The sequence below is a fragment of the Phaenicophaeus curvirostris genome, chromosome 1 (genome assembly GCF_032191515.1).
Source record: "Phaenicophaeus curvirostris isolate KB17595 chromosome 1, BPBGC_Pcur_1.0, whole genome shotgun sequence".
NCBI lineage: Eukaryota > Metazoa > Chordata > Aves > Cuculiformes > Cuculidae > Phaenicophaeus > Phaenicophaeus curvirostris.
The window spans coordinates 49,557,261-49,580,524 of record NC_091392.1 but is presented as its reverse complement, the minus strand read 5'-3'; the positions used below and the strand labels follow the sequence as shown (position 1 = coordinate 49,580,524).

General features: G+C 42.8%; 2 protein-coding genes across 2 annotated transcripts; one reads left to right on the top strand and one right to left on the bottom strand.

The window, feature by feature from the left end:
• The first annotated feature begins 1,888 nt into the window (after positions 1-1,888).
• KRR1 (KRR1 small subunit processome component homolog) lies at positions 1,889-8,290 on the top strand. The gene is made up of 10 exons (XM_069861211.1): positions 1,889-2,315; positions 2,741-2,916; positions 3,440-3,574; positions 4,068-4,193; positions 4,302-4,385; positions 4,918-4,974; positions 5,472-5,642; positions 5,821-5,898; positions 6,024-6,117; positions 7,639-8,290. Exons 1-10 carry the CDS (start codon positions 1,889-1,891, stop codon positions 7,779-7,781), a joined length of 1,491 nt encoding a protein of 496 aa, XP_069717312.1. The 3' UTR covers positions 7,782-8,290.
• Positions 8,291-10,755: 2,465 nt separating this feature from the next.
• LOC138721068 (glioma pathogenesis-related protein 1-like) lies at positions 10,756-22,240 on the bottom strand. Its single transcript, XM_069857704.1, has 6 exons — positions 21,968-22,240; positions 18,071-18,316; positions 15,929-16,038; positions 13,937-14,019; positions 12,782-12,808; positions 10,756-12,700 (listed from the first exon to the last, which is right to left on the bottom strand). The coding sequence occupies exons 1-6, from the start codon at positions 22,145-22,147 to the stop codon at positions 12,549-12,551; spliced, it is 798 nt and encodes a 265-aa protein (XP_069713805.1). The 5' UTR covers positions 22,148-22,240; the 3' UTR covers positions 10,756-12,548.
• Between the last annotated feature and the right edge of the window lie 1,024 nt (positions 22,241-23,264).

The window sequence follows — 23,264 nt, the reverse complement described above, 5'->3', positions numbered from 1 at the left end:
GCCTCGCCAAACCCCCTTTCCTCTTTGTACCCTTCGGTCCTCAGAGCAGACAGTGAATCCTCGATGTGTCTTTCGGAGCAGAGATGGTGTGCCCTGCCAAGCCCCTTCACAGCCCTGCAGAGGGACACTCAGCCCTTCGCAGACCCGCAGGCGCTCCTGCGGCAGCCTCCCTGTTTGAAGGACGTGGGCAGAGAGAAATTAAAATAAACGGCTAAAAACGTGCCTCAACTCGATGGCAAACTTGCAGGTGGAAGGGAAACTGGTGTCCTGTTTGTTGTGGGAAGTAGGGCTGGCACAGGGCTGGGAGGTGGAGCAGGCTAGGAAAGACAGCAGTCAGGTTCAAAGAAAAGTTTTAGGAGGTCATACCTGATTTTTTTAATTAATATTTTGTTTATGTATAGATCAGATAATAGTAGTATCTTTCTAGTCATGATGGTAATTAAAGAGAGCAGGCTTTTATGAACAAGTCTGACGAACACCTTCCAAGAGCAATGCCCTCCTCCATCAGAGATGCAGATGTTCTTGCTCTCAAAGCTCTCCCCCAGTTCTTCACTCCATTGTCTTTTCATGGTCCCCATAAAAGAGAGCGAGAGGCATTTTCTTCCTTTTTTACTTAAGAAAATACTGAGGTACAGGGAGAGAAAGTGAGGAGGATGCAGAGCATGCCCTAGAGAACCTTAAATTATATTATTCAGTTGAATAGTTAGGTCTCATCAGGAACGTGTGTTCTCTTTAGTTATGAACACTGAAATATTGCAAGTATTTATCACAGAATATGTATATTTCAGTGTACATTTTGATGATGATGGTTCTTTTGTTCTTTGCATTGCATAATACTAATGGAAAATTCAAAACATAACATGGGTAGAAAAGATGTTTCACATGAAAGAGCAGGAAGGAAAGAAGACAGTTGGTATATGCCTTTCACCTCAACTGCAGCATCTTAAGAGTCTGTGTCTGTAATCAGAGCAGAGGTCAGAGCAGAGAAAGCGGAGAAGGAGCTGCCAAGCCACCCTGGGGAAGTGGCTGAGATCTCCAGCAGCTTAACCACCTACCAAACCTTGTCACCTTGAGACAGACTGTGCTGTGTTCACAGGAGCCCTAGAGTAGTGTGTCCAGTTCTGGGCTCCCCAGCTCAAGAAAGACAGGAAACTACTGGGGAGAGTCCAGCACAGGGCCACCAAGATGATTAGAAGATTGGAGCATCTGTCATTAGGAAAGGCTGAGAAACCTGGGTCTGTTTAGCCTGGAAGAGGGGACCTTATCACTGCTTATAAATACCTAAAGGGCAGGTGTCAAGAGGATGGGGCCAGACTCTTTCCAGTCGAGCCCAGCAACAGGGCAAGTGGCAGAGGTCACAAACTGGAGCACAGGAAGCTCCAGCTGAAAAAGCTTCTTTGAGGGTGACAGAGTGCTGGAACAGGCTGCCCAGAGGCTGTCGAGCCCCTTTCTGTGGAGATATTCAAACCCCACCTGGATGTGTTCCTGTGCAGCCTGCTCTGGGTGAAGCTGCTTTAGCAGGGTGGGCAGCCCGAATGATCTCCAGAGGACCCTTCCAACACGGACCATTCGGTGATTCTGTGAACCAGGTGCAAACACGTCTCGAGACGGAGTAACCTTGACCGAGAGCTGAGGGAATTCTGTGTGGCAGAAGCAGCAAGGACTCGTTTCGCTCTGACGTGCAGCCTCCAACGAGACCAGGCAGAGGCCGGCCCTGCCCCCCTGCACTCGCTTCGTTTCCACCTTTGCGCGCCGAGGTAAGTCCAGCCCGGCAGGAAAAGGCGTGTTTTTCTGAATACAAACAGCAAATCCAGCCTCATGAGACTCAGCATCTACGGCTCAACAACCCCAACCCAGCACACCGCTCCCGGCGTGCACCGCGCCCCTCATGCTCTCAACCCACTGGGACTACCGCTCCCAGCGTGCATCGCGCCCTCTCATCCGCCGGGACTGCCCCTCCCGGCGTGCACAGCGCACCTCATGCCCTCAGCCAGCCGGGACTACCGCTCCTGGCGTGCACTACGCCCCACGTGCCCTCAGCCCCCTGGGATCACCGCTTCCAGCGTGCACGGTTCCCCTCAGCCGGCCAGGACTACCACTCCCGGCGTGCACCGCGCCCCCAGCCCACTGGGACTACCGCTCCCAGCGTGCACCGCGCCGCTGGCCCCGCCCCTTCCGGCGCCGGGTGAGAGGTGGCGGCGCGCGGGCGGGCATGGCGGATCCAGCCGGGGCGGTCGAGGCTGAGGCTCGGTCCGGGCCCGGGTCCGTGGAGAAGCCAAAAGGAAAACAAAAAAACAAAAAGAAAGCGGTGGCAGGTGGGGCGGGGTGACAGAGGGGAAGGGCTGAGGGTTCCCCCGGGGCTGCTACCCCGTCCTGGCGCCCGCAGCCCCTCCGGTTTCCAGCACAGCCCGGGCTGGGAGCGGGGCCGTCATTCCGTGGGCCCTGGGGGGAGCTTGGTGATGTCGCTTCCCTCGCTCTGGTGGGGCTTGTGCCTGTGTAATATCTTGCCCCGGCATGTGTTGCCGCTGTGTGTGTATATATGTGTCTGATAATAGCTTAAACCAGTAACTTTAAGGTCAGAAGAGACGCAAATCACTTTCAAGAGAATGTTAAGCAAAGCTTTGCCTTCCTGTTTTCAGTTATTGTATCTTTTGTAGTTAAACATGGAGGAGAAGTAGTAGTCGCTGATGAAAGAAAAGGAAAAAAGCAACTTATTTTCTTTTTTAAATGCCTATAACAGTTGATGAATCTGAACTTCTTACTGTACCTGATGGATGGAAAGAACCAGCCTTTACAAGAGAAGATAATCCCAAGGGACTGCTGGAAGAAAGCAGTTTTGCAACGCTATTCCCAAAGTACAGAGAAGCGTACTTGAGAGAGTGCTGGCCACTCGTCCAGAAAGCGTTGAGTGAACATGTATGTGTACTCGTTAGTTGTGATACTTTGTTTTATCTTTCGGGAGATACAGTTACTTAAACTCATAAAAATAGTGCAAGTTGCTTCTCTGATATTGTGTTTTTTTATATTTCTGCTGCACTTGTGTTTAGAATCGGTAGTCTCATTTTCTTATTGCATCAAAATCAGTGAAGTTCTGTGTGACCAGACCTGGCAGTTATTTATGGGTGTTGTCAGTAAAGCTCTGTAACAGCAAGTGTCTCCGCATCTAGACACTGACAGCTTTGTTGTGCCTGAATTCAAGGAGGCAAGGGAGAGGTGGTGTTCTGGGCCTTGTGACACATATATTCAGTCTTTTGCGTGTATGTGCCTGTATGTCAACTTCCTTAAGCTGAAAGTCACTGTAAGAAATCTGGAAAATGGATCTGCATTCACTGTGTAGCATCCTGTTTGTTAACTTCTTACTGCAGAGATCAATTCTGAGGTTCTTATTTAGAGGTTAATTCATTGTTACTTTTAATTCACTATTTCTTTCATATTGCAGTATGTGAATGCAACACTGGATCTGATTGAAGGAAGCATGACTGTTACTACCACTAAGAAGACTTTTGATCCATATGTGATTATCAGGGCTAGAGATTTAATAAAACTTCTGGCAAGAAGCGTTCCATTTGAACAGGTCTGTTCACAAAGGCTCGTAGGACAAGGGGGCATGGGTATAAACTGGAGAGGGGCAGACTTAGGCTAGACGCAAGGAAGAATTTCTTCACCATGAGAGTGGTGAGGCGCTGGCACAGGTTGCCCAGGGAAGCTGTGGATGCCCTATCCCTGGAGGTGTTCAAGGCCAGGCTGGATGGGGTCTTGGGCAGCCTGGTCTGGTGGGAGGTGTCCCTGCCCATGGCAGGGGGGTTGGAACTAGGTGATCTTTAGGGTCCCTTCCAACCCAAACTATTCTATGATTCTATAAATCGTGGAGGCTTGTGTCGGAATACCTATAAAATAGTAAGTTTTCAAAATGTGGTATATTTTAAGTGAGTCAAGTACAATAAAATATATATTTAAAGTAGATATATCTGAACATGAAGTGAGAAGAATAAACTGAAGTATTTTCTTGACTCTTCTGCACAATACATTTGTGTTAAGTTTATATTGCCTACTTCTTGTCTCTTTAGGCGGTTCGTATCCTTCAGGATGATATTGCATGTGACATCATTAAAATAGGCTCTCTGGTGAGGAAGAGGGACACTTTTATAAAAAGAAGAGGACGACTCCTTGGGCCCAAAGGATCTACGCTGAAGGTATTTCCCATAGATGTGATAACCACAGACCAAGTAACCAAGACAATTCTTAGACCTAAATTTGAGTCAGGTCTTCAATTTACACTTCATTTCTCTTTTTTGGTGTAGGCACTGGAACTGTTAACAAACTGTTATATTATGGTGCAAGGCAACACTGTTTCAGCTCTTGGACCCTTTAGTGGGCTAAAAGAGGTAAGGGGAGAAAGGTGAGCCCTTATGTGTCATGTACTTACGTGCTTAGCTCAAGGGCAGATGAGAGGCAAAACGTGGCAACCTCAGTGACTACTAAGCTGTATTTACATGACTATCCATAGATTTAGCATCTTAGCTGCTGAATTTTGTTTAAACTCTAAGATCTTCCAGTCTTGGGAGTAAAAAAGGAGTAAAATACTGCAGAGTAATGGTACATAACCTGAAAGAACATCCGTTTAACTGTGTAGGAGAAGAATGCTTGTAACAAGCAAATTTCTCGTGACACCATAAAATCCACAGTAAAGAGAAAATAATGTTTGTGGGGCATGCTGGGGTATCTTAGAAGAATGACAGTGTTATTCACATTTCTGATGTGCTTTGCCTTCCAGTTACCTATGTGCATCAGCCTTTTAAATCTACCTGCTTTGGGGGTTGGGGAGAGGAAGGCAGATAGTGTACCTGGTATTTTAATTGATTAGAATATGAAATACTTGCTGAGTTTTCTGTTATTTTTCTCTTTTATTAAACACAGGTTAGAAAAGTCGTTTTGGACACAATGAAGAATATACATCCCATATATAACATTAAGGTTAGCATAGTCCACTGTGCATCTTTGTTTACAAGAAAGTATTGTTTCTTCTTAGAGACTTCTATGTTAATAATTTCCATGTTTCTGTGGGGTAGTTTATTTTCAAGAATTTCTGTATTGTGCTGCTTTAAAAAAATCCTGACTTTGATATTCTCCATTTTACCAGGATGTATAGCTGTAATATCATTAGCAGTATCTCAGAAAACATCAAAGGAAAAGTGTGTATGAGCTTTTCTTCCTTTGATTGTTTGGTAGATATTTGCTCATTTAAACTGAGGCACCTTCTCCAGTGCGTTCTGCCCCTGTTTTGGGATATATATATCTTTCTTGTTCTTCTGTTCATAATTAAACCCCTCTACTCTTACTGAAGTGAAAGATGGAACGTTCAGCTGTATCATATTCATTGTAAGAAAGTTTAGTAAACCTTGCAGTTTGGAGCTTTTGGCTGCTACCGTAATGCTATTGTTTTAATAACTTCTTTGTGATGACTACTGAAGACTTTGATGATCAAAAGAGAATTATCAAAAGATCCTGAACTGAGGACACAAAGTTGGGAAAGATTTTTGCCTAAGTTCAAGCGGAAGAACTTGAAAAAACGCAAGGAGCCAAAGAAGAAAAATACTAAGAAGGAGTATACACCGTTCCCACCTCCACAGCCAGAAAGCCAGGTCAGCTGAAACTTTATTTGCAGGAATATAGCATTACTTGAAATAGTGTTCTTGCTAAGGAGGGGTTGGGAGGCATTTTCTGTCTGATTTCAGGTAATTGATATCCAATTTCCTGTTACTCTATGTCTGGCTTAAAATACGTAGTAATCTAAGGCTTTTTGGTACATGTGTTTTGCAGATTGATAAAGAATTGGCAAGTGGCGAATACTTCTTGAAAGAAAGACAGAAGAAACGAAAGCGAGTGGAAGAGATAAAGGTAAAGTTATTCTAGCTCACTGTTCAGTTAAAAAGCATTTGACTGCTGACTTGGAATTTCTTTTTTTGTGTGTGTTCCTTTTGGCCCATTCTACTGATATTTGGCTTTTTTATTGGTAACTCTAGGCAAAACAAGCAGATGCAGTCAAGAAAAGACAAGAAGAAAGAAATAAAGCTTTTATCCCACCAAAGGAAAAGCCAGTTGTGAAAACAAAGAAAGGTAATCTTTTTTTTTTTCTCCCTATTCCAAAACCTTCAGCTGATTCCTAGGCTGAGTGATTTTGCAGAGATAATAGTTGCAGGAAATAAGAAAAGTCATGCAAAAAGTCCTAGTGGTTCGATCCATGCCTGGACTTGCCAAGGACAGTAGGAAGATCATACAGCCCCTAGTTCTGTACCTATGAAAAAATGACATTCTCCATGGAACATTTTCCTAGTGGAGATACTGGAGTGTCAATCTCAACTGATTGTTCTGGCTACATCAATTTTTGGCTTTCAGTCTTGTAGTGGAACTGCTGTAGCTTTTGCATTCAAATGGCTTTTCTGTTAAGAAAAAGAAACCTAGAAGCAACAGTTGGAAACCTATGCCACAAATATTGGTAGAGGATAGGGCAAATAGCTTTTCAAAAAGTTAAACCACGCTACAAGCAGAGTAAGAACTTGTGTCCTCAGATGATTCGCACTAGAGAAGCAAGCCTTCAGTTTTCTGGATTCCTTGATTATATTATATTCATTCATCATATTAGATGTACTATATATGTTTTGTATTAGCTATACCACCTACGCGTTATTACATTATATATTACACAGTTTCTCATGAACAGGAAAACTCATGTTTCTTGAAAAGCAGGATTCATACGGTACTTTTTTTGTGATGCAGTAAATTTTCAGTCAGTCTGTTGACCGTACTGTATCTCAAATAATGTACTTTTCTAGCTGCTGTGTGTTTTGACCTGAAATCCTTCAGTTTTCCAAGAATAAATGACAGCTGGTACCCACTGTTAGATATAGGAATTTGCTGTGTGAGATAGGAGTTAGATACAAACTCATGCCTTATGCCCCAAAGAGAAAATACCATCACTTAGATGAACATGTTGCTCAGCTTAAAGTATTTAACTTAAGAAGGCTGGCACTCCCTGTACAAGTCTTTTATAAAGGGCTGGATGCAGGGGTCGAAGATCTCCATCATGTTTACTCAGCCTGTCCTTCCTCATCCTTTTTCTGACAGTGGCCTTTAATGCATGGCCAGGGAAAGAGTATAAGGAAGAGACCGTCGTGTTTGGGATCTTACCATCTCGGTTAACTTACATGAAATCTTGTCTAGGTATAGGAATTCAACAATTAATTTCTTCTTTTCATATTTGAGACCAACCGTGGCAATAGCCTTGTGTCTAAGAGTGTTTGTATGTATTAATTTTGGAGGAGTGCATCTGTGGTCTGAGAAGTGGTGATAATGGTTTCTATGTGTGCACAGTGTGGCACCTGTGTTCAAATGCAGTTGTATGGGATTTTTTATACGGCTGTTCTTTGAATTCTGCTGAAAGAGGTTTGTGCATAATACTAGTTTCAACAAAAATGATTGTTAAAATAGGTTATGCAAATAATTGGTGAAGATAAAACGAGTTCTAACCAATGCCACAGGATGCAGTTTACTGTGTTTGTATATGAAGTCATCTTGTAGACTGTTAAAATTTCGAAAGTAAAATTAATGTCTTCCATCTTCGTATTATTTACTATGTAGCCTCCACTGAGAAAAAAATTGATATCAATGCCATCAAGGAAAAGGTAAAGAATGCAAAGAAGAAGAAGTTAGGAGCACTTCCTGTGGAAGAAGTCAAGTTAAAAATGGCAGCAGATGAAAAGAAAAAAAAGAAAAAGAAATAGTTCACCAGCTGAGATGCTTACTTTTCTCCTATGTTAATGAACATTGTCACACATAGAAGATTCGAGGCTTCTTACTGTCAGTTTAATCTGGACAAGAAAAGACTAGATAGAAAGATCATTCTCTTTTTCCTAAGTACTATTTAATTATCAGACCTAATGCAGCTGTGCAGAATTGCCAAGGTTGGTGAAGAAAATCCACACTGCTATATTTGAAAAGGTAAGAGAGTGTATTTGGATAATATCCATCTGCCTAAGGGGGAGATTTCCTACTAGAAACATTTAGGAGTTTGGTGCAGGATGTTAAACATTAGAGTTTGAGAACTCAGTGGGAGTTTAACGTAATTTTTCTGTGAAAGACTACCAGACTATACACAGCCTCATTTATGGTGATAACTTTTGCAAAACAGGCAAGATTTATTACTATATTATGCTTTTGTTCCTGTAAAAGCTGATTATTTTTGTGTGTTGTGTCTTGTATTGATGTTAATAAACTATTTTAATACATTGTTCTTAAGACTTTTCGTTAGTCATCTGGTGCACAGTCTACATGTTGTTTTCCAGGAAACAAGCTCATAGCTTTTGGTCATAATTAAACAAACCATAGTCTAAACTGAATGCCATTACTAAACTGTCATTTATTAGCATTATCTCAGAGGCTGTTAGACAGAATGTGGTGCAGAGGTGTTGTTCCTCACACCATGTGCCACAGGGAAAGTGTACAGTCTTAAATTTCTTTAAATACATTCTAATTTACTTCTTGCTTGCAAGAAGGTGGTCTAAGAAATTGTGTTGTTCCTGTTTTTTTTTTCTGGCCCTCTTCCTTTTTTTAAAGGAAGTTTAGAGGTATTTAGTTTCCTGAAAATGCAAATTGTGATGAAATAAAATTCACAGGAAGAGCAGGTATTACTTATTTCTTACATCTTGAGATTGAAGAAGCAAATGCAGTGATGAGGAGGTGATAGAGCCACACCAATTCCATAATTGTGTTGAAGTGCTTTTGCCAGGCTTTAGAATTTTGGTCACCTGCACATGCAGTGGAAATAACGATGCTAGGTCATTGTGGCTCACTGCTTTTAGGTTAGTGACCTTTTATTTGAAACTAGTAAGTAAAAACACAACCATTTACTTTTTACATATATAAATAATGTGTGGTTAAGTAGCCACTGTGTGTGTGTGTTGAGAAATAGCTCCAATGCTTGCCCTTTAGGGGGCATTAGCCTTAGCGTGCCTTTCAGTTATGTGATCCTTTCTTGCTGCTCGCTCCTTGTAGGGACTGCATTGTTCATAGATGGCAGTTTGACTCCTTGTGGAATCAATGAGGAGAATACTACTTCAGCAGATACCTCGCTGAGAGTATGGTCAGTAAGTCACAAACACCCGTCTTGGAAACTGCAGCAAGCTGATGGGCTTAGTGATAGCAGCACTGTGAAAAGCTTTCTAGAAATGCCAACTGGTATTTCACAGTTGACGGTGTAAAGGCAAGACCAAAGTTTGATACCAGTCAGGCAGTTCAGACCTCTCATATACTGAAAGGACTCATTTCAACAGGAGGCACTGCAATACCTGAGTTTAAATACCTGTTCTCACAGTATGGTCCCATGAATAATTGCTTCAGCAGCAGTCTGCAGAGCAAGAAGCCAGTAAGGAGAAGTATGACCAAGCCAAGGAAGTAGCACTAGTGTGTTAGAGGAAGGAGACTTGTTAGTTCTAATCTGGACGACATCCCTTTTGCTGCAGAGGACTGGCCAGGTGTTCCCCTATTTGTTGTTTAAAAAGTGAAAAATAAGTGTAGGGGTGGTTGCCCTTCACTGGTCTTGCAGGTTGGCGTTTCAGTTCAGGAACCTGATCTAGCTGAAAGCACCCTACAAAAAAGTAGTTTCCGGTTGCATTAGCTAATTGCCTGGTTGCCTAAGTTGCAGTGCAGGAAAACATACCTCAGTGTGGTGGCAGCCTCACTTTAAATTATGCATACTTCCACTTCTTTTTTAGGACCCGCAGCTGAAGCCTCTATGTAGCTTTTGCACTGAACCCTTATCTGTAGTAAAACTTAACAGACTTGAGGGAGTCTTGTCCTTCTGTTGTTATAGGGTGAAAAGGCTTCACATTTTGTTTAATCTTTTTTCAGTTGTTATGGTTGACAGGTTTCAAGGATTGTTCCTTGGAAGTTTATTTTACTTAAACTGGAAAATCAAGAAAGCTCACTCATATTCCTGGAGACAAATTAAACCGAGGGATTTTTCTGCTTAAGAATCTACATCTGAATGGTAACTGGCTGCATGGGCTCACTGTTGGTGCTTTTTGCACCTGTTTTTTGAGAGAATATGGCTGTACAGTTCTAACACTGTAAAAAATGGAAAATAAAGTGGATTTGGAAGGGTGACAAATTTTCTTTAGTGTTTTCAGAACAGTCTGAACTATTGCAAATTATGTCCTTAACCTGATTTTAGAGTTTACAGACTTGTAAAAAAATTACGAGAAGGCTATATTTATGTGTTGGTGTTTTGCATTTATCATTTGGAATTCATGGATGTATCTCATAAGATAAATGTGGACATCTCAATATGGTTTTATTATTTGGAGTTAAGTATCTGGAATTTTGGATGACCTTAAAATGAGTCACAGTACTTGTTTAGCTCCAATTTCTTGACTTTAAGGCTTTTTTTGTTTGTAAGGAACCATGTTGTAAAGTTTCGATTTTTTTTTCCCCCTAAGCCCCAAAAATTTACACGTTATTTGATTAAACTTTTTTCTGTGGTATTTCCTTGGAGCTGCTGAAGTACATAGTTAAATTACAGTGTTGTGAATGTTGTGAACTTTAAGAACGCTGTTCATTCTGTTTACTCTCCTAGAGACCAAGTGTAGATTAAACTAAGCAGGGGAGAATTCCTGCTGAGCTCATTTTTGCTCCCTGCGCACAGGAGTGTTCTCTCTCTTGCATTTTACTTTGCAGTGATAGGATCTAAAAGCACGTGGTTTCAGTGGGGCAGACTGTGCTGGGGTGGGAGCCCTGTGCAAGAGAGCATAGACAGGGTAAGTCTTGCTGCCCATGTGCCTCTTAGTGTCCTGTTTTCACATGGGACTTTGCAGTACATCATGGAGCTTGAGGGTGGTGTCTTGCACAGAAGAGTGGCAAAAAGGCAGGTAGGGAGGAAAATAGTGGCACTTTTTAACAGATAGACCCATGACCTTGCTTTTGCAATGGGTTTGTTGTTGGTTTTTTTTATAACACCTTCATCTGCTCAGTTTGGAAGACTGAACTGAGCTCAGCGCTCTCACAACTTGACCAGCGTGGGTACTGGGACCCTGGTCACTAGAGTGTGGGAAAGAAATTGCTCATCTCCTGTCTGCAACTGTGATGTCTTGGCAGTGGAGGCTCTGATAACCAACAAACTAAATATAAATTTTGCCCTTGATATGTCTTTATATTTTTGTCCCCAGCCATACACACATTTTGAAAAATGATTTTTTAGGGAATGCTGTAATGCTGAGATGATTCTAGTGCAAGCAGTTAACTGTTTGGAAGAATAATGTGAGAAACATTGGGTTTCCAGTTCCAGTGTTTTCAGTTAAGATCCATCCCAGCAGTGGGGTCAGGAGTGGGTGTGTGGAAACAGTGGGAGGTGCTGCATGAACAGTACCCCATAAACAAAGTGATGAGGGGAACTTCCCAACTCCCTTTACTTACCACTGTGTGTGTCTGTGGGCCCTGCAGAGAGCCATGGTGCAGAGGCGTCTAAATTGTCTCTAGACAGATGAATTGCTACAGTCCAGCTGCGAGCTTGTGCAGCTCTGTTTCTTCCATCCTCTGCTCTAGTTGAGCAACTGTGGTCAATAGAGTACACATCCAGCTGAACACAGCAGCTGTCCCCATTGCTTTCTGCCTGCTCCACGTGTGTGGGTTCCAGCAAACTCATTGTGTTGCAGCCGTTGAACCAAAGGCACAGCATGATTTTATTTGGAGGTTTATGCTGTCTTTGACAGCATTGTGTTTCTCAGCATTGTGCAGGTTGGAGCTGAATGCGGAGTTCTTTTGTGCCCCAGCAGTTAAGGTTTAGATCATGCTGCAAACACGTAATTGCCATACATGGGAAGCAGGAAATGCTGACTTATTATTTGAAACAGCAGTCAAAAACTCTGTGCTCGGAAAAATAAGAGGAAAAAAAAGCAGGAAAGATTGCTGTGGTACATAATGTGTGTAAACACAGGCGAAGCTGTGTCTTGGCACAGGTCATGTGTAAAACCAGATTCTGAGCAAAGAGAAGTACCAGGGTCCCTAGTACACTGCGAGACTGAGAAATGTACTGCCTGCCACAGGCTGCAACTGCCAGAGCTCACATGGGTACAACATGTTTTAGAAGAAACATTTAAATGAAAAACTTCCCAGGCTAATCTGAATCTTGCTGGAGGAGTGTCCAAGGAAAGAGTGCAATAGGAAAAACAGAGATGTGTGCTCTGTCTGGTGCCTCAGCTGGGCCAGCCTCCAGGGCTTGGCACCCTTCAGTCCTTCGTAAGACAGTGTGGCAGGCAGTTGCTTGGGCAGTGTGCTCCCTTTCCCACCAGATCCCATTCACACCATTCCACTTAAAAAATACCTGGGTAATTTATACCCACTTACTGGTTCTGAGCAATAAGCAAGCTACAACGAAGATGGTATTTCTGTACTGCTAAATCATTTGTGCACACAAACAATGTCTCTAGCAATTTTTGTGCTGCCAGTAATGAAGGGATGAGTTGACCTCGGTGTTCTCATGGTGTTCTGCGTGTCTGTCACTCACTGGTGGGCGCTATAGACGTGCATTTTGGTAGCAGCCAGGTGGCCAGAATTGACAGTATAAGAAATAACGGTCTTAAAACAGCAACAGTGATGCAGTACTCATCACATGCAGGTCTGTCCCATTCTGGACGCCAGCTGGAATCACCTGCGAACAAAAAGTTACTTGTTTTCAAGTATAATTGCACCAAGGGCAACAAATGGAAGCAGTAGTTCTGGTGGTACTTACTGATGACTTTGTCACGCTCTGCATTTTCTGGAGAGAGAGAAGAAGTGAGTGTAAGCAGAATTACACATTATATACAATTTGATTCTAAGCAAAAGGGAATGATGTGTGAGCCTCATGATGGGCTCACAAATGGAGCTAGGGGAGTTGCATTTCTTTTCAGGAAGACACAAAGATCTGCTGACTTTAGGAGAGCCCTGCAGTGACTCTCAGGGCTTTGTTAAGGTGCACCTGATCACAATTCTCCCCCTACCTGTGGCTGGTATAATGAGGACTCACTCCTGCAGGCATGCTTTCCAAGATCACTTTGGCTTTTGCGCAGTGCCTTGTGTTTAAGATCCTCAGCCTGAAGCTAACATTAAATGGTCCTGTGTATCAGGGCCTCCCTCTCATTCCTGTAGTGCTGGTGTTTTAATGGTACCTTCCCGCTCTGTTGGTTTGCTTAGGGTTGAGTGCTAGGGAGAAGTGTGACTGTATCCTCAGGTGGGCGTCCACAGCACAATACCTTGTCCTTCTTGCAGGAATTGCAGGAGGTCTCCTCCCTTTCTGACTCCATCCCGCCATTGCAAAGCCAAGTGCAGGAGAATCAGGTGGGCTGCCAGGGACTCAAGCCGTGCACTGCATCCCTGGGAAGGGCTCTCACATGTCAGCCTGGATCTCTCCCAGTGCTTAGGGGAAAGCAGATGGCCTGGGTGATGTTCACTGGAGCAAGCACCTTTGGCAGTGCCATGGCAACTCTCCCCTTCTGCAGCAGCACTGCGGGGGCAAGGCTGGCTCAAGCCAGAGCTCATGCACCAGCTACTAACTTGGAGGCCCTGGTAGGGGACATGTATCACCTTCTGTGCTTCCCATTTATGCAAAGAATAACTTCTGGCAGGGATAATCTCACCTTAAACTGCACCCACTATATTCCTGTATCACACCCTCCAGCACCTGAAGAGCAGTTCCCATCCCGTCACTTCCTGAGTTAGAGAACAGGCTCTTTCCTCCATTCTCCTCTCTCTTTGTGCATCACTGCTCACTTGGCTTGTGACTGCAGGTTTTGAGACTATATATAGGAATAAGAGTGTACTGAGCCTGTCTCCTGCCAGAATCTTTTGTGTGCTCTTTCCCTTTCTACGTGTGCTTGGGGAGAAGGGCTGGTTGTCTTCTACTTACGACACAGCTTGCTGGCACACTGCTCGCCGTTGCAGTCACTGCACGCTGCTCCTGTTTTGTATGGGTGCGCTAGGTAATTCCCACTGTGAAGGAAAGTAACATTACTCTAAAACTGCTATTGAGGGGAAAGCATTAATACTTACCACTAATTAGTTTTTAACCTGTGTTTTGCTTTACTTGTATTGACAAGGATATGGTTTTGGATGATCCCTGTCTGAGTGCCCTGTAGCCCAGACAGGCAGCAAAGCAGAAGAGATTAAATGCAATGGAGTAAGTTTAGGAGCCTGGAGACAGTGGTATTGCAAACCTGGGAATTAAAATAGTCTCAGCGCTGAATAAGTTGTGTGTGTGGAGACTGTGGGGTCTCAAAGCTGATGCTAGCCATGGGAGCAAAAGCAGATGCAGTTACCTTGAAGAGGAAACTGGTGCTTGAGAATCTCTCATAGGTAGTGATTTCATCCATTTGTTGGTAAATATTTAGGGGTGATGTGTATCTCCCGCTGCTCCCTCCCTCTGCCAGAAGTAAGAGTGGTACCAGCGACCTCTGCGCAGTGTCTTGGCTCGATATTACTTTCCTACCTTTGATACTGCACAAAACACAGCTCAGTTCTCCTCTTTGCTTGGAGCATGGCCCAAGCAAAATGTACAGCATGCCTCAGATTGGGCATAAACACACTGAGAGGGATTTTATACGCATGTAATCTCAGCAGCTCTAAACACTGTGGTAAAACCTCATTACTTACATCAAGGTGAGGCTTTTATTGCTTTGTCTAAGCTGAAGAAAATCCTTTGGAGTATACTCACTTTAGGAATTGAAATTGTGCATGCATTTTGCTTTGACCCTTGGCAGAGGGCTGCTCTGCTGGTTGCTGTTGAGGGCGAGGGCACCCTTCTTCCCCGTGGGATCCCTGCTGATGCAGGACAAATAATCCAGCATGATTTTGGTCCTCTGCACGATACAGATATTGGCTAAGGGGCTGAAGGGGGAAGGCTTGGCTTTGGGAGATCCAGACGTGAGGCTTAAGGGACAGAGGGCACCTCCTGGCAGTGCTGGGGGCTGGCTTCTGTGTGCACAGGGTTTCTGCACCATCTAGCATGATGAAGCACATAGCAGTGTTGAGAAAGGAAAGGAGAGGGTGCCCTGGAAGATCAGTGGCTTTTGGCTCAAAAACTAGCAGAGACAATGGCCCCTCAGCCCGTTTGGGTGTGGGGATTCTGGAGAGAGCATTTTTTTTTTTTGCTTTGGCATAGCAGCAGCTGTGTCATTTCAAGGTATCTGGTTGAGGGTACATATTCTTCAAAGATGAAGCATGGATAATTAAGAATGCCAAACTTGCTTGAGTTTATGAGTGGTATGGCCTTGGCTCAACGTGGTATGCATGTAAAGCTGTTAAACCTCTGTTTAAACTGTGGCAGCATTAATTAGCTGGAGAAGGGTAAAAAACACATACATTCTAGATACAATAAATATCCTAGTGATGATGCATATGAAGGAACTCCAGATACTTTGCCTTGAGGAGCCCAGCCTTATGAGCAGGACTCAGTGCCAAACTCTCATGCTAAAGCTAAGACCGCAGCTGCAAGCAGTGTCCACTTTAACATTTATCCAAACCATTGACCTAGAGGTTTAATTCTGTAGGCACACATGTAAATATTTTCAAGATTTGAGCTTGCTCCTTGGCAACTGTCTGGGGCAGTCTTGGCACTCGGGAGCAAGGGCTTAGTTTTCAAATGATCACTTTAGTATTTTCATTTAAGTATCTTAAATTTTACCCTTTCTACCAGTGTCACTGCTTTTTGGGTGCAATACATAGCCCTTACCTAGCCAAAAAAAAGCGCTGGCTGGGCAGAGGTGTACCGCCTTCTCTATTTTGGGGACCATTTCCTCCCAGAAATCACATAAATGGATGGTTTTATCTAATAAAAATGCACATCGAGGGAGGGAAGGGGCAGACCCAAACCCTGTGAAATATTTGTAATGAGAAACCTTACGCTGGCCCGTAGTTGCAGATGAAGTGTGCTGCTTTGGTTATGGAGGAGTATGCCACTCTGGGACAGAAGTGGACAGCACAGCCAACCTTGTAGCTTGTAGCCCAAACAATCTGCAAAGACAGAAGGGTACACTGATGATAAAAGCTTTGCTTCAGCCTCTGAAGCATTATGGAGAAGACCTGTCCTCCTCTGCTTCACAACAACAAATTGGCTGAGGAGCAATTCTTGGACAGGCTTCATGGGGCAAAGCAGCAGTGATGGATCTCAAAATCATGGTTTATTCTGAAAAACGCCTGATTGTTTTGCCCAATTTACCAGATATTTATTAAAACGACCCTGAAAGAAAGATTAACTGGCTGTAACAGGTAGTTTTCCTTTCTTGCAAAGGAGATGGTGTTTTTTATCTCCTTTGTTTCAAGGTAATACGTAAGCTTTCTGTCTTTCCTGCTGAGGGATGTCAGATAAAATCTGTGCAGAAAAGGCTGCATGATCTGCTACAGCTCCTATGAGAGCTGATTGCCCCTTTACTAAATCCAGTGGGGATGTTTAGGCAAATTGCCAGAGGGCCATGGTGTTATGGGAGGAGCAGGGAGAAGAAGCATGTCGTGGTCCTGCCTTTTAGCATCACGCCCATGACTAAGGCAATCTAGAGGCAAGGGTATTACATCATCCTCTGTCTAACAGAAGCTGTTCAGTTTGATCTAGCAACCTACACCCAGCTCAGAGATTACAGTACAGCCAAATGCTGCAGTCCTAGAAAAATAAATTCCATGACAGAAGCAGAGGGGAAATGAGGGCACAGAGGTACCAGAGGGTGATACAACAGCAGCGATGACAGACTGTGAGAGAGACATGGAGAGATCCTGGCAAAACAGGGGATGTAAAAACATACTTGTGTCTCCACTGACTTGAAGGAGAGGCCTTTCTGTTAGTACCTGTTTGGTGCCAGCTCTGGGGAAGGGGGACAATCCTCAGGCTCTTGAGGGTTTTCTGAGTGCAGCAGCAGAGCAGATGCTGCTCCCAGTGCCAGCCATAGACAACTGCATCCCTCAGGATGGCAAAGGACCAAATCACAGGACCATTCCCATCCTAGGCAGCCACTGGCTGAGGCATGTACTGGTACTGCGGACAGGGTTGAGGTAAATCTAGTAATTGTACCTGACAGAAACTTCTCCACAGCTAGGGAGGAGGGAGAGAAATGAGGGGTTCTCTGAAAGTGCAGACCCAAGGATTCCTCCCAACGCTGGCATACATGCTGTTTCTATCTAGAGTCACTATCACCAGTGACTCCAGCTGAGAATAATCTTATTTTTTTCATTCTCCCTATGCAACAACCTGGGCTGCTTCTCTACAAATAACTTGGTAAAGAGCACTGCATCTTAGTGCCGGGTAAGGCACGTTTCACTGCTGTTTCCAGATGCTGACTCTTGCCATGTCCCTGTGAGCAAGGTAAATGGCAACACCCTGTCACCTCTTGTGGCTCCTGCATCCAGATATTTTCTCTTCAAGTATGTACCTACACATGTCATTCAGATGAGCTTTAGTCTTTCAAGTCCAAAATGCATATATGTTTCTCCACAGAAAATATTAAGCAGCCTCAGGTCAAAATCTAATCCCAGGAGCTGCTGTTGAAAGCCATCCTGCTGTCCTATGGCCTTGGCTAGTAATTGTGGAGTTACACTGCAGTGGTGCTCCTCTCCCTCTCTTTGCCCTCTCACTTTGGGAATTGTGGTTACAAAAAATATGCACGGGATGCTTGCAGAGCTGTAGATGTCTTCTTACATGCCGGTATTTGTCCAGCACTTGGCATGGCTCCTGGTACAACCATGCACTGCAGCCCAGAGCCATTGATGTTGCCTGATTTTTGTCCACTGCTTGGATAAATCTGACTGCTTAATGGCTGTCTTGTTTTATTCCTGGAAACAAAATACAACTAGCACATTGTAACAAAAAATAAAAATAAAATGCAGTGACTCTTCTTCTCCCTAAAGTGGGGACATGAGAACATCTTGTTCACGCAGACATAAAATAAGACTGCAGCACTTGGAAAACAGTTCACCGAGTCTTCATCAGAAATCTAGAGTTTCTGTGTCAAAATGGCAACAAAGGTTTGTGATTTAGATGGAGAAATGCAATGCCTACCTGTGTATAGTGGCCACATACTGCTCTGCAGCTATTCGTGGTATAATTGTAAGCTCTGACCTCGTTGTACCAAGAGGTGATGGCTGCTTTCACAGTAAAAGCAGGAAGTGAGCCAGTCCAGAGATTTTCTCCAACAGGGGTAAATTTGGGGTGAGCCTGCCCTGGAATTTTGAGGTATGTGTTATGTTTAAACAGGCATTTCTTTGTCCAAGCTTTTGCGGTCTTTGCCAAATCTGGATCCCAACTCTGCAAAATAAAGACAAATAAAAATCACTTTGATATGTTTGTAATGATTCAGAGGAACTTGCAGGAGAAGCTGTGTCTCAGTAGCATATACGTTTAGGTTCACTTGGTTTGCTTCTGCTGAAACTTATATAGCTATGTGGTAAATTGGCTTGTAGGTTTGTTTCTGATTTGAACCTAGTTAGAACTTGAGGAAATTTTTGGGGTGGTGAGTGATCTTAGTGACTGGTTTGTTGGACACCAAGAGCTGTACATCAGTCAAATACACTGTTTGGGGTGCAATGCGCATATTCAGGCTGTGCCAGCGGTGAGAGAACATTAATGTAATTAAAACAAGAAATTTACAGCAAATTTGGAGATTAGGGGTGTGTTTACCATACCAGTCAGACTGGAGTCTCATGCAGCCTCAGACATTAAGGCCATTGCTTGCAGGTCGGTTCACAAGCACAATGGGATTTTGGGGACGGTCTAAACTCAACCCCCTTGTTTGCATCTTTGTGTTTGGTGACTTCAAGTATTAGTGCTGAATTCATATTTATTGAATCATGCATTCACTTGCTGTTTAATCCTACAGAAAGTGGTTATTTAAGCAATTAAATTATATCAATGTCTTTTGTTTGCACTGAAGGTGGTGTCTGCTTTTGCTAGGTTTTCTTGTGTACACAACCTGATTGAGAAACACAGTATTGTGCCTCCTGGAAAATGCAGTACGACGACTGTATGCCTGTAGTCCCAGTTATACTTTAAGTCATGTAAATGAAGTTGTTCAGCACTGCAGAACTATTTTGGATTGGCCTTTTTTTAAAAGTAAACTTTTTTATTTGTCTTTTTCTGTCTGGATTAAAATATCTCAGTTCCTACTGTAAACAACGGAATTACTAGAGAAATTGTTCTGAACGGATCAGTGGCAGTGACTAAGCAAAAGGTGTTTGTTAAATTTTATGGCTGTTTTACATAGTATAACTTTTTTTGAACCATAGATAAGTCTGAAAGTATATTGTTGATGCTACCAAAAAGTGATCAAAAATTCCAAGTTTGTACCAAAATACATCTACAGAGATTTGAAAATACTTTGTAACCTATATCTTCTATTTCTTCCTACTGCTAACATTTGGTGTGTTTGTGTGTATTTTCCCACAAAGCAAACACATAAATCATTTGCCTAGGAACTCAGTGTGTTGAATATTGAAGGTAAACTTGGGGCCTGGGGTGGGAAGAGTGGTATTATTCCAAGTGAGCAGTTGATATTTCCTCAGATGATGACTTTTAAGGACATCTGACATTCTAAAGAAATTATCTTCCAGTCCTAGCATTACTGCAAGTTAAGACAGAGGCTGCAGTTTACATCTTGGCAATGCTGTGAGGTCACAAGGTGAAGACCATACTGAAAGAAGTATGAAAGTGGTGGACGCACCTTCGTGCTTCACAGTCTTGTTTCTTACATTATGCTTTTTAAGAGTTTCCACATCTCTTTTCTCCTTCATCCTATAATAGTATTAATAATAAGTTTAAATGTACTTCCTTTATTTGTGTTAACGCTTAAAGTGGCTGATGGTTGAAAAAGCAATATACAGAATTGATAGTCCAGAATTATCTTTAGTTTAACTGTAATTATACTCCTTATTTGTGTATGAAACTACATTTATGCAGGCAGGTTGGACTAAACTGCATGGGAAAAAAATGCACAGGACAGGAAGGCTTGCACATAGATACAATTTCTGTTTGAGAAAATAGTAATTACAATTTTTTTCCCCCCAATGAACTTTTTCTTAGTTTTGGTTTTGTATCTCAGAAGAGTTGCTTAGTGATTTAGAAAGAGAAAATGGACCATATAATTGATGAAAATTAATGTGAGGGAGCAATAAGTCAAAGGAGAGTGTTGTGAAGACCTGAAGAAACTGGTGAGACTATTTCTGCTGGTTTTGAAGAGACTTGGAACAGAGCTAAGCGATGCTTTAGGGTAATTGGAAAGAAGTGGTGTCTGTCAGGCAAAAGAAGTTAGATAAACATTCTCATTTTATAATAAATGTATTACAAATATGGCTTTGTTACTTGCAGTTAAAGGAGTTTCTGTCTTGTATTTTCTTTTAAAGACTGTTTTTAAAAAAGTGGAAATGCACTGAGTTATTAGTCTTCATTTTTATATATCTTGGTAGACAGTTATCTATAACAAACAGAAGTTCCCTATGAAATAAAGAAGTCATTTTCTTTTCCTCACTAAAGGCCATTTAAAAACAAAGAAATATAATGTTTTCAATTCCAATGGTTTCACTTTCATAACAGATTTTATCATGTCTAGTACTGCTTTCTCCACATTAAGTTCTTCCTGAGAGAGGTCAGACTTAAGATGAGGGGTTTTGCAGCGTTTTAAAAGAAACTTACTATATAACTTGTTTTATTTGTAATAATCTTTGTTTGTTTGTTTCTTAAACTTTTTTTCTTTCATATTTCAGTTCTTTAATTTTTCAAAAGGAAAAATTAGGCCCAATTTAAAAAGATGACTACTGCTCTTTTAATACATCATGCTACACTAAGAAAGATGGGGTAAAAGATATCTATAGAAGAGAAATTAAATTGCTTCCTGTCAGGCTTACGGCTTGAGGTTGCTTGCTGATCACTTGCCCCTCCCTAATGAGCACTTCATTTTTGGTGTTTGACAACCAGAAATGGAAAATAAACTTGGTGGTGACCGTGCAACATAGTAAGAAAGAGGAACAAAAGGAAAGAGTTCAGAATTAGGGCAATCTCTGTGGCCCATCTGAGAGATCTGTGGAGATTATGCCAAGAACACGATATCTCAAATATTATCCAGTCATAGCAGAAAAGGTGACAAATGTTGCAAAAGACAGCTCCCAAGCTTTGGGAATTGAGCATCTCACAAATCAGAGATGAGCTTTTCAGCCATAAGCCCAGCTCTGTGCATGCTTACAGCTTCCTCCTTGCTGGATTTTCCAAGTGCAATCCAGCAGGGAGACAAGTGTCACAAGCCTTCTGAAATGAGAGGTGGCTATTTTGGGGTATATTTTTAATCATGACAGGCTGTCTTTTGCATGGTGGCTGCAGATACTGTCCTCTGATGTGGCCAGGGAGAAGACAAGGGGTGAGGGGGGGAGGCACAGCAGTGTAGACCGGGTACCTCCAGTGTTCGCTCCTGCGGCACTTGTTGCTTTTTGTCTTCCCCAGCAGCCACAGCACCTGGGAACAGCTGCTCTGTTGGCTTAGTCCATGAGAGCCTTGCAAAGAAAGCTTAGACAGAGCTCTCCAACATCGTTTGGCAACGATCTATCCCCTTGCCAACTCAAGTATGAAAGATTGTGCTTAGATCTGCACATAAATTACACCCCGGGCTATTGAGCTGTGGTGCCTTGGAACGTGGAGGCTTTTCACAGCACAAAACGACAGGGTTGAGTTGGGGGTAGAAATCTCAGTTTTCAAAAAAGGAAATTAACCCAGGCAAAACTATACATGTACCCGATCGTATAAAGCTATCTCTACTTTAAAAGTAGTTCTTGCAATCCCAGGAGGCTTTTTAAAAAAAATATTATTATTTCTTCTTCTTTTCTCTTTTCATTTGATCACAAAAATAATCTTTGAGAATTACAAACACCATCACAATGCTATACACTTGCATGTAAGTCGTGAAGATCTCCTTACCATGTAGAGCATGTTACTGGCTGGTGGATTCACTCCAGACCGGAATCTGTTATGAGTTTGCACACATTCCTCAATAAACTTTGGATCTCCAACATCAGGCAATGTCGATATTTCATAGGCATCAGAAGAATGACAGAAATACAGTAAAGCCAGCACACAAGCAGAAAATCTGTTTATCATGATTCTCAGCCTCTGGTCTTCCAGTGTTAAGAGCAGAGTGTTTCAGCTGTACAACGTGGTTTTAGCTACACTAGCAGTGTTTTACTTGGCAGGCTTGTGGGCTGGACTTATCTTAACCATGGTGATTGAATATGGTGTTGGTCACAGGAAGTGAGTCATAATACAGGAGTGTTGCTAGGAGAATGAGGAAATTAAGCCACAAGAACACATCTGAGCTGTGGCAGCTTTGTCTTTGTCTTTTTTTCTTCTTTCTTTCATTGTAATAGGCAAGTTTCTTTTCTCCTGTCCTTTGGGCTTCTTCATTGTTCTTTCTTTGGCCCCTACCATCCCATCCATAGCTATCACTATGGATTGCAGTAAAGTTTTGAATAAATTTTCTCCTTTTAATGAAAATAGCATTGCAGTTAAGGCTGTTACTCTGACATAAAATGCTGTGAGAAATGATTTATGACTTTTACTATAGTATGAACAGTCACTTTGGTTGTACATTGAGTTATTGGAGGGATAAGTTTGGCTGAGAACTGCATTTTAAACATTCTGCAGTTATTGATGGGTTTCTCCTGTGAATCATACGTTTGTGCTGTGTTTCTATCAATTTCTCCTCCCAAGCTTTAGTCATTTGTAGTTCGTTCTCTGCAACCCAAGCCCCCAGCAGAGTTCAGTTCTATGAAGGCTGGCGCTGTCTCATGCTAGGAGCCCAGAACCCTCACTGGTTTTCACAGCAAGGACTTGGGAGCTGATGTCCCATGCACGTTGCCTTGGGTGCCCAACACTCCCTGCTTAGACCAACCACAATCAACACCCTCTTCCTCAAACCGCCTTTAATTATCACCTATCCATCACAGAATCATAGAATCACCAGGTTGGAAGAGACCCACAGGATCATTGAGTCCAACCATTCCTATCAATCACTAAACCATGCCCCTCAGCGCCTCGTCCACCTGTGCCTTAAACACCTCCAGGGAAGGTGAATCAACCACCTCCCTGGGTAGCCTGTTCCAGTGCCCAATGACCCTTTCTGTAAAAAATTTTTTCCTAATGTTCAGGCTGAACCTCCCCTGGCGGAGCTTGAGGCCATTCCCTCTTGTCCTGTCCCCTGTCACTTGGGAGAAGAGGC

Excerpts from the sequence above, each read along its gene's own strand:
- KRR1 (XM_069861211.1), top strand. The coding sequence starts at position 1,889 with ATGCTCTCAACCCACTGGGACTACCGCTCCCAGCGTGCATCGCGCCCT. Across the intron at positions 2,316-2,740 it reads CAAAAAGAAAGCGGTGGCAG|TTGATGAATCTGAACTTCTT; the intron begins GTGGGGCGGGGT and ends TGCCTATAACAG. Across the intron at positions 5,643-5,820 it reads CTCCACAGCCAGAAAGCCAG|ATTGATAAAGAATTGGCAAG; the intron begins GTCAGCTGAAAC and ends TGTGTTTTGCAG.
- LOC138721068 (XM_069857704.1), bottom strand. The coding sequence starts at position 22,147 with ATGATAAACAGATTTTCTGCTTGTGTGCTGGCTTTACTGTATTTCTGT. Across the intron at positions 18,317-21,967 it reads CCAGTAACATGCTCTACATG|AGTTGGGATCCAGATTTGGC; the intron begins GTAAGGAGATCT and ends TTTATTTTGCAG. Across the intron at positions 12,809-13,936 it reads GTGTGCCAGCAAGCTGTGTC|AAAATGCAGAGCGTGACAAA; the intron begins GTAAGTAGAAGA and ends CTCTCTCTCCAG.